At 42.8% G+C, this 10,645-nt stretch overlaps 1 protein-coding gene across 1 annotated transcript in view; it reads left to right on the forward strand.

Moving 5' to 3' along the window:
* LOC112072851 (ankyrin repeat and sterile alpha motif domain-containing protein 1B-like) overlaps positions 1-10,594 on the forward strand; it is a gene marked incomplete at its 3' end in the record, with an annotated part of 120,498 nt that extends 109,904 nt beyond the window's left edge. The window contains exon 5 of the mRNA XM_024140252.1: positions 9,930-10,594. Coding sequence (XP_023996020.1) covers positions 9,930-10,594 — 665 coding nt within the window. The remainder of the gene's footprint in view (positions 1-9,929) is intronic.
* Positions 10,595-10,645: the final 51 nt, after the last annotated feature.

Below are 10,645 nucleotides of genomic sequence, written 5' to 3' on the forward strand. Positions count from 1 at the left end.
TTGGCATGGAAAAGATATGTTTACATTGCCAAAGCATCTGAAATAAATAATGAACAAAAGTGAAATGAACAGTAAACATTACACTCATATTATTTATATATACAGTGTTGTAACGATGTGCAAATAGTTAAGTACAAAAGGTAAAATAAATCAACATAAACATGGGTTGTATTTACAATGATATTTGTTCTTCACTGGTTGCCCTTTTCTTGTGGCAACAGGTCACAAATCTTGCTGCTGTGATGACACACTGTGGTATTTCACCCAGTAGATATGGGAGTTTATCAAAATTGGATTTGTTTTCGAATTCTTTGTGGATCTGTGTAATCTGAGGGAAATGTGTGTCTCTAATATGGTCATACATTGGGCAGGAGGTTAGGAAGTGCAGCTCAGTTTCCACCTCATTTTGTGGGCAGTGGGCACATAGCCTGTCTTCTCTTGAGAGCCAGGTCTGCCTACGGCCGCCTTTCTCAATAGCAAGGCTATGCTCACTGAGTCTGTACATAGTCAAAGATTTCCTTAATTTTGGGTCAGTCACAGTGGTCAGGTATCCTGCCACTGTGTACTCTCTGTTTAAGGCCAAATAGCATTCTAGTTTGCTCAGTTTTTTTTGTTAATTATTTCCTATGTGTTAAGTAATTATCTTTTTGTTTTCTCATGATTTGGTTGAGTCTAATTGTGTTGCTGTCCTGGGGATCTGTTTGTGTTTGTGAACAGATTGTAGAATTCAACAACTCTTTTCTGGATTTTGATAATTAGCAGGGATCGGCCTAATTCTGCTTTGCATGCATTATTTGGTGTTTTACGTTGTACGCGGAGAACATTTTTGCAGAAACCTGCATGCAGAGTCTCAATTTGGTGTTTGTCCAATTTTTGTGAATTTTTGTTTGGTGAGCATACCCCAAACCTCACGACCATCAAGGGCAATGTGTTCTATAACTAATCGAAGTATTTTTAACCAGATCCTAATTGGTATGTTGAATTTATGTTCCTTTTGATGGCATAGAAGGCCCTTCTCTCAGATCGTTCACAGCTTTGTGGAAGTTACTTCTGGTGCTGATGTTTAGGCCGAGGTATCTATAGTTTTTTGTGTGCTCTAGGGCAACGATGTCTAGATGGAAATTGTATTCGTGGTCCTGGTAACTGGACCTTTTTTGGAACGCCATTATTTTTGTCTTACTGAGAATTACTGTCAGGGCCCGGGTCTGACAGAATGTGTGCAGAAGATATAGGTGCTGCTGTAGGCCCTCCATGGTTGGGGACAGAAGCACCACATCATCAGCAAACCGTAGACATTTGACTTCAGATTCTAGTAGGGTGAGGCAGGGTGCTGCAGACTGTTCTAGTGCCCTTGCCAATTTGTTGATATATCTGTTAAAAAGGGTGGGGCTCAAGCTGCATCCCTGTTTGACCCCACGGCCCTCTGGAAAGAAATGTGTTATTGCCCATTTTAACTGCACACTTGTTGTTTGTGTACATAGATTTTATAATGTTGTATGTTTTTCCCCAAACACCACTTTCCATCAATTTGTACAGAAGACCTTCATGCCATATTGAGTCAAAAGCTTTTTGGAAATCAACAAAGCATGAGAAGACTTTGCCTTTGTTTTGGTTTGTTTGTTTGTCAATTAGGGAGTCCAGGGGGAATATGTGGTCTGTCGTATGGTAATTTGGGAAAAAGCCCATTTGACATTTGATCAGTACATTGTTTTCACTGAGGATATGTACGAGTCTGCTGTTAATGATAATGCAGAGTATTTTTCAAAGGTTGCTGTTGATGCATATTCCACGGTAGTTATTGGGGTCAAATTTGTCTCCACTTTTGTGGATTGGGGTGATCAGTCCTTGCTTCCAAATATTAGGGAAGGTGCCAGAGCTGAGGATGATGTTAAAGAGTTTAAGTATAGCCAATTGGAATTTGTGGTCGGTATATTTGATAATTTCATTGAGGATACCATCAACACCACAGGCCTTTTTGGGTTGGAGCGTTTGTATTTTGTTCTGTAGTTCATTCAATGTAATTGGAGAATCCAGTGGGTTCTGGTAGTCTTTAATAGTTGATTCTAAGATGTTTATTTGATCATGTATATGTTTTTGCTGTTTGTTCTTTGTTATATAGGCAAAAAGATTGGAGAAGTATTTTATACATACATCTCTGTTTTGAACAGATAACTCTTCATGTTGTTGTTTGTTTAGTGTGTTCCAATTTTCCCAGAAGTGGTTAGATTCTATGGATTCTTCAATTACTTTGAGATGATTTCTGACGTGCTGTTCCTTCTTTCTCCGCAGTGTATTTCTGTATTGTTTTAGTGATTCTCTTTCTCTCACTCTTTGTCTGTCTGTCTTGTCTGTCTGTCTGTCTGGCTGGCTGTCTCGCTCTCTCTTTCTGTGGTCTGTCTCGTGTCTTCCTTATCTCTCTCCCACTAATTGTTTTCTCTCGCTTTCTCTCGCTCTCTCTCTTGCTCTCTTGCTCTCTCTCTGTCTCTCTCTCTCTCTTGCTCTGTGAGTGTTAGTGATGTGATGCTTATCAGTGGAGGGGCTTGTACACAGTCTTAACACACTCTGACAATACCCAGGGAGAGAGAGTTTTGCCCACTGAGGCACACGGATTCTCACACACAAACTGCTGCTCTCTCTCGCTCTCGCTCTCTCCGTCTCTCTCTCTCACACTCTCTCTCTGTCTCTCTCTGTCTCTCTCTCTCTCTCTCTCTCTCTCTCTCTCTCTCTCTCTGTCTCTGTCTCTCTCTTTCTTTCTCTCTGTCTCTGTCTCGGTCTCTCTCGCTCTGTCTCTATATACTGTATATATACTGAAAGTATTCAGACCCCTTGACTTTTCCCACGTTTTGTTACGTTACAGCTATGAGACTCGAAATTGAGCTCAGGTGCATCCTGTTTCCATTGGTCATCCTTGAGATGTTTCTACAACGTGATTGGAGTCCACCTGTGGTAAATTAAATTGATTGGACATGATTTAGAAAGGCACACACCTGTCTATATAAGGTCTCACAGTTGACAGAGCATGTAAGAGCAAAAACCAAGCCATGAGGTTGAAAGAATCGCCCGTAGAGCTCCGAGACAGGATTGTGTCGAGGCACAGATCTGGGGAAGGGTACCAAAACATTTCTGCAGCATTGAAGGTCCCCAAGAACACAATGGCCTCCATCGTTCTAAAATGGAAGAAGTTTGAAACCACCAAGACTCTTCCTAGAGCTGTCCGCCCAGGCATACTGAACAATCGGGGGAGAAGGGCCTTGGTCAGGGAGGTGACCATGAACCTGATGATCAATCTGACAGAGCTTCGGAGTTCCTCTGTGGAGATGGGAGAACCTTCCAGAAGGACAACCATCTCTGAGGCACTCCCCCAGTCAGGCTTTTGGTTTAGTAGTGGCCCTGATGAAGCCACTCCTCAATAAAAGGCACAGACAGCCCCCTAAAGGCTCTCGACCATTGAGAATCAAAGATTCTCTGTCTGTTGTAACCAAATTTGAACTCTTTGCGCTGCTGCCAAGCATCACGTGGAGGAAACTTTGCGGTAGACGGACTGGATAGTCAGCACTGGAAGAACATGAATGACAAAGTACAGAGAGATCCTTGATGTGAGACACCGTGCTCCAGAGCGCTGAGGATCTCAGACTGGAGGTGAAGTTCGGCCTTCACAACGGACCATGACGTTTACAGATACAGGTTCCTGTGTGTGTATTTGTTTTCCTCCTCCCTCTGCCCTAGTCACAGTGGCCAGTGATCAGTCACCAATCCACCACACCTGCTCCGTTTCCCGTTAACCAATCCACTCCCCTTTCCTTGTTTAAAAACCGTCAGTTTTTCCCAAACACACACCACTCTCTCAATTCATTCAATTCATTCAATTCAAGGGCTTATTTGCGCATGGGAACATGTGTTAACATTGCCAAAGCAAGGTAGGTAGATATTATAACAAAAGTGAAATAAACATACAAATTAACATAAACTACTTACACATACAGGAAGTTTCAAAACAAAAAACACTACAATGTTATATTATATATATACGTGTTGAACAACTTACAATGTTAAAGCACAACAAAGTTAAAATAAATAAGCATAAATATGGGCTATTTACAATGGTGTTGTTCTTTCACTGGTTGCCCTTTCATGTAGGCAACAGGTCACAAGAAATCTTGCTGCTGTGTATGCACACTGGTGGAATTTCTCCCAGTAGATATGGATTTTAATCAAAATGGATTTGTTTTCAAATTCTTTGGATCTGTGTAATCTAGGGAAATATGTCTCTCTAATATGGTCATAACAGGGCAGGAGGTAGGAAGTGCAGCTCAGTTCTCCACCTCATTTTGTGAGGCAGTGTGCACCAGTAGCCTGTCTTCTCTTGAGAGCCATGTCTGCCTACGGCGGCCTGTCTACTATCAGCTATGCTCCACTGGTCTGTAACATAGTCAAAAGCTTTTCTTAAACGTTTGGGTCCGTCACAGTGTCAGGTATTCTGCCACTGTGTACTCTCTGTTTAGGGCCAAATAGCATTTCTAGTTTGCTCTGTTTTTTTGTTAATTCTTTTCAATGTGTAAGTAATTATCTTTTGTTTTCTAGATGGTTGTGCGTCTAATGTGCTTTGCCTGGGCTCTGTGGGTTGTTTGTGTTGTTGTGAACAGGAGCCCTAGGACAGCTGTTGCTTAGGATCTTCTCAGGTTCATCTCTCTGTAGGTGATGGCTTTGTGTATGGAAGGTTTGGAGATCGCTTCCTTTAGGTTGGTTTGTAGAAATTTAACGGCTTCTTTTCTGGATTTTTGATAATTAGTGGTATCGGCCTAATTCTGCTCTACTGCATTATTTGGTTGTTCTACTTGTACACGAGAGGATAGTTTTTGGCAGAATTCGGCATGCCAGAGTCTCAATTGGTGTTTTGCTCCCATTTTGTGAAATTTCTTGGTGGTGAGCGGAACCCCATGACCGCACAACCATAAGGCAATGGCTCTAATGACTGATTAAGTTATTTATAGCAACGATCCTAATTGTATGTTGAAATTTAGTTCCTTGATGGACATAGACAGGCCCCTCTTGACGCTGGTCTCAGATCTTCACAGCTTTGTGGGAAGTTACTGGGCTGTGTTTTGGCCGATGTGTACTGAATATGTTTCTTGTGTGCTAGGCAACGGTGTCTAAGATGGAATTTGTGGTCCTCGTGTGACTGGACCTGTTTTTGAAACCATTTTTTGGTCTTACTGAGAATTGACTGTCAGGCCATCTACAGAACTTCTGTGCAGAAGATCTAGCGTGCTGCTGATGGCGCCTCCTTGGTTCGGCTGACAGAAGCACAGATTCATTCAGCAAACATAGACATTTTACTTCGATTCTCAGTAGGTGAGACCGGCGTTGCGTGCAGACTGTTCTGGTGCCCGCGCCAATTACCGCTTGGCTATATATGTTGAACGAGCGGTGCGGTAAGCTGCATCCCTGTCTCACCACCACGCCCTGTTGTGAAGAAGTTGATGTGTTTTTTGCCAATTTAACAGCACACTTGTTGTTTGTGTACATGGATTTTATAATGTCGTATGTTTACCCCCAAACACCACTTCCATCAATTTGTTATAGCAAGACCCTTCATGCTCAAATTGGAGTCGCAAGGCTTTTTAGAATCAACACAAGAATGAGAAGACTTGCTTTGTTTTGGTTTGTTGGTTGTCATTGGGTGTGTAGGGTATACATGGTCTTTGTACGGTAATTTCGGTAAAAGCAATTTGGAACATTTCGCTCCAGTACTTGTTTCATTGAGGAAATACGATCTGTGTATGATATATCAGGGATTTTCCCAAGGTTACTGTTGACGCATATTCACGGTGTTATTGGGTCAAATTTGTCTCCACTTTTTGTGGTTGGTATCAGTCCTTGTTCCAAATATTGGGGAAGATGGCCAGAGCTGAAGGACGATGTTAAACGAGTATTCTCTATGCCAATTGGAATTTGTTGCTGTAATTTGATTTTCATTAGGATACTCAACAACCACAGGCTTTTTGGTTGGCAGGGTTTTTATTGTGTCCTGTAAATCATTCAATGGTAATGGAGAATCCAGTGGGGTTCTGGGGTCTTAATTATTATTCTTTCAAGAGATTTGTATTTGATCTGTATATGTTTTGTGCTCTTTATTCTTTTATTAGAGCCCAAAAACGAGTTGGAGAAAGTGTTACCTTTAATCTCCATTTTGGATAGACAATTCTTGGGTGTTGTTGTTTTGTTAGTGTTTTCAATTTCCCAGAATTGGTTTTAGAGTCTATGAAGCTTCAATTACATTGAGCTGATTTTCTGAGCGTTGCATGTTTCCTCTTCTTTCCTAGTGTATTTCTAGAATATATGTATTATAGTTATTCAACACATAGATAAGGCGTTAGACTCAGGTCTTCCGGGTCTCTATGTTTTGGTTTGGAGGCAGGTTTTCAATTTATTTACTTTAAGATTTTTGATCCTTTATCAAACCATTTGTGATTGTTCGTTATTTTCTTCGGTTTTCTTATTTTTTTTTAGATTTGATAGGAACTGATAGAGAGGCAAAAATATACTGTTATTAGATTTTCTACTGCCAAGTTTACCTTCACTATTGCAGTGGAACATTTTACCAGGAAGTGTCTAAAAGGGATGATTTGGCTGTTGCCTAATTGTTTTTTGGGTGAGTTTCCAAATGCATCCTTCCATCATATAGCATTCTTTTAATGTATTCTCAGTTCCTTTGGCTTTGAATGCTATGATTGCAGTATTGGCGTTGTTAAGTAGACTGTGATTTGCCCTGTGGTGCTGATAAGGGGTTAGGGGCTGACTGTGAACGCTGGCTGAGAGACTCTGGTTGAGGTCACGTTGATAAAGTACGTCTACGTGTATACTGCCAAGAGATAGCTCATAGGTGAACACTACCATAGGAATCCCCTCGAAGCCTAACCATGACTATGTACATACCCAGCCGTGACAGAGCTGCACGGAGATGCTGACCCCGTTTTTGTTGGTTTATGTTGTGCATAGTTGGCTTCTAGGGGGATATGGGAGCGGGAATCTCTCTCTTCCTGCTCTCTCTCTCTCGTCTCTCTCTCTCTCTCTCCTCTCTCTTGCTCTCTCTCTCTCTCTCTCTCTACTTTCTCTATTCTCTTTCTCTCTTTCTCTTCTCTCTAGTTTTCATCTTTCTCTCTGTCTCTCTTTCTCTGTCTCATGATCTCTCTTCTCTCTCTGTCTCTCTTCTCTCTTCTGTCTCTCTCTGTCTTCTGCTCGTGTTCTCTCATCTCTTCTCTCTCTCTCTCTCTCCCCCCCCCCCCCCCCCCCCCCCCCCAAATACAGGTGTGCCAAGACGACTCACCTGTAATCGATGCAAAGGCTGCGTCACACAAGTACTGAAGTAAGGGTCTGAAGTACTTAGTAACATGTGATATTTCAGTTTTATTTTTGACTATATATACAATTCTAAACCTGTTTTTCTTTTGTCAGTTGTGGGTTTGTGCTATACTGCCCTACCTAGGGACAAGCAGTAATGCTTCATTTGGTCAAAAGTTAGTTGTTTGCTGAATGCATTCTGTGGACAAGTATCCTTCCTATTGTGATTATGTAGTTTTGGAGAAAATTGGAGGGTCATATTAACAGTAACTGCAGTAAGTGCTGTGAACCAAGTAAATAAAACTCATTTTTTCAGATCCACCTCTATGAACCGTGCCTGTCTCTTGCTTGGTAGGGCCTATAGATTGACGGAGGAAAAATAACAATTTAATCCATTTATAGAATAAGGCTGTAGATGTAACAAAATGATGGGAAAAATCCAAGGGTTATATTTGTGAATGAATAACTGTTACAACACACACCACACACACACAACACACACACACACCAGTGCCTTCATCCATTTCCCTGGCCCAGCATCTCATCCCTGATTATCCAGCTGTCAGAATGACTATTTTTTATGTATCTTTATAGATTATACAGATGCATTATGTGCAAACATTTCCATTATTTATTAGAACCAACAGACTCAGTTTGTGGATCACTAAATGCAGTCTCCCTCGACTGCTCTGTATATCGCTGTGTATACATCTGTGTAAATTATGTGTAGTATCCACCCATGTATTCTGTAATATCTGTGTATCCACGATGCGTACTGTGTAAAGTTGTTATCCACCTCGTACGTGGTAAATGTCTGTGTATCCACCATGGTACTGTGTTATATTCTGTGTATATCACATGGTGTTGTATATGTGTTGTATCACATCGGTTACTGTGTAATGTCCTGTGTTACTTCACCATCGGTTATTTGTTTGTAATATCTGTCCTGTTCCACATCGGTACTGTGACATGTACTGATATCCACCATGGAACTGTCGTCATGTCTGTGTTCCCCATTCTGTCGTAAATTGTCTGTTAATCCCATGGTATTGTGTATTATCCTGCTGTCTCCCATGGTACTGTGTAATGTCTGGTATATCACCATGGAACTGTGTAATGCTTTGTATCCACCATGGTACTGTTAAAATGTCTGTGTATCCCACCATGGTTATTGTGTATCAGCTGTGTATCCACCATGGTACTGTGTATTCTGTTAATCCAATGGAACTGTGTTAGAATGTCTGTTTCATCCCCTGGATACTGTGTAAATAGTCTTTAAATTCTTTTTTTTCCTCTGTGATATCACACCTGGCTGCCTTGTATTATTCTGTAGCTACTCCCACCCATTGTTACTGCGTGTACAATGTCCTGCTATATCCACCATGAGACTGTGTAATGCTGTGTATCCCTGGTCTTTGTGTAAAATGTCTGTATATCCACCATGGAACTGTGTAAATGTCTGTGTATCCACCATGGTACTGTGTAAATGTCTGTGTATCCACCATGGTACTGTGTAGTTGTCTGTGTGTCCACCATGGTATTATACTTGGTTATACACACATGCACACACACACACACACACTGACCATGTTGTCCTGCTGATCATCGTTTTGCTCACTGATAATACACACACTGATACACACAGCTCTGTTTGGCTGCATACCTGTTTGTCTGTTTATTGAGTTTAATCTCTCTCAAATCTCATTGTGAATCTGTGGTGAATATTGGAGTGTATGAAAAGAATGGACAATAAAGCTTTAGAAATTTGAATTGGAGGAAAATATACTCAGCGACCTCAGGATGACACTGCACGTGCACGAAGACTAAATAGAACACTGTACACCATCCCCGGGCAGAATCACACACATACATAGATATACGGGCCAGCTCTCTTTCTGAGTTAGACCAGAAAGACTCTCCTCTCTCTGTCTCCCAATCCCTCTTTCACCCCACTGCACACAGACGGTGGCTGTCTCTCTCAAAGCATCCATTTGGCTCTAAGTACACCTCACAGAACTCAGTCAATGGGCCAGACACACGGATACATCACACATGTGCTCTCTCTCTCTTTTCTCTCTCTTTTCTCTCTCTTTTCTCTCTCTCTCTCTCTTTTCTCTCTCACATACACACACACAGTGATGTTGACCAGGCAGCCGTGTCAGACCTGTGTCAGGAGTTGTGTGGTGTGTACCGTAGGAGCCTGCATCTTGACAGGGCAACAGCAGATGTATGTGTTCCCTCTAACATTCTTCTCTCTGTCTCTCTTTAGTTTTTTAACATTTGTTTTAACTCTCTGTTAATCCTGATTCTGATGTGTTTTTCTCTAGTTGTTTTAACATAGATCCTCTTTCCTCTGTATTGCTATGTGTTTTTCTAGATTGGTATGGTTATGGTATGGGTGTGGTTATGGTTATGGTATGGTTATGGTGCACCTTTTACTGTCTCCATGTTAGCACGAGAGAGAGAGGGAAATCTCGTAAGATTGGTTACTGTGTGTAACCAATCTGTGGGTCTGTGTATGTATGTTGGACCTGGAATGTGTGTGTGGTGCACTCCAACATTAACTTGTGTGTGTTTTCTCTCCTCAGACGACGGGCTGTACCAGCAGAACCCTCCCCCCGCCTCTTCCAATACACTCCCACTACCAGACGACCGACGACAAAGCCTCGTCCCCGTAGAGTTCGCCGGCCTCCTCCACGGCTCCTCGCCGGCCTGCGAGACGCCCGACACACCCTACCACCTCTACACCTCCAACACCAACCCCAAAGCCCGAAAACACACCCCCTCGGACCCCCACACCAGCCCGGTAACCACGCTCGGTAACCACGGCAATCTCGCTTCGGTAACCCAGCCCTTTGAATTAGGAATTGGACTGCCACCGCCCCTCATTATCCCTCACACAGGAAACGAGGCGTTGGCTCTGAAGACCCCCAAAGACCCCCTCAAAGACGACAGACCCCCCAAACCTCAGGTAGTCTATCGCACCATCTTCCACACCCGGGTTAACCAGAACCCCCAGAGCGCCTCGCCCTCCTTCTCCTCGCCGTATGGTTGGAACAGGGAGGCGGTGGTGGTGAGGGGGGGTGTGTCGGGAGCTGGCGGACCYAGGGAGGGGRCACCGGSKWCTGGRTACGAGGACAGGGCCTTTACCCTGGGCAGGATGAGATCCATACCTCGCAGTGTGCTGGACCTAAAGCTCTCCAAGTCACTGTCCAAGTCTGACTCCAACCTGGTGGCTGTGTCGCCCATACAGGTACGTTCTGTTGTCGTGTTTATATCCCATTTTAATGGAGAAACAGTGCTG

This window comes from Salvelinus sp. IW2-2015, unplaced genomic scaffold (assembly GCF_002910315.2).
Source record: "Salvelinus sp. IW2-2015 unplaced genomic scaffold, ASM291031v2 Un_scaffold2062, whole genome shotgun sequence".
Lineage (NCBI taxonomy): Eukaryota > Metazoa > Chordata > Actinopteri > Salmoniformes > Salmonidae > Salvelinus > Salvelinus sp. IW2-2015.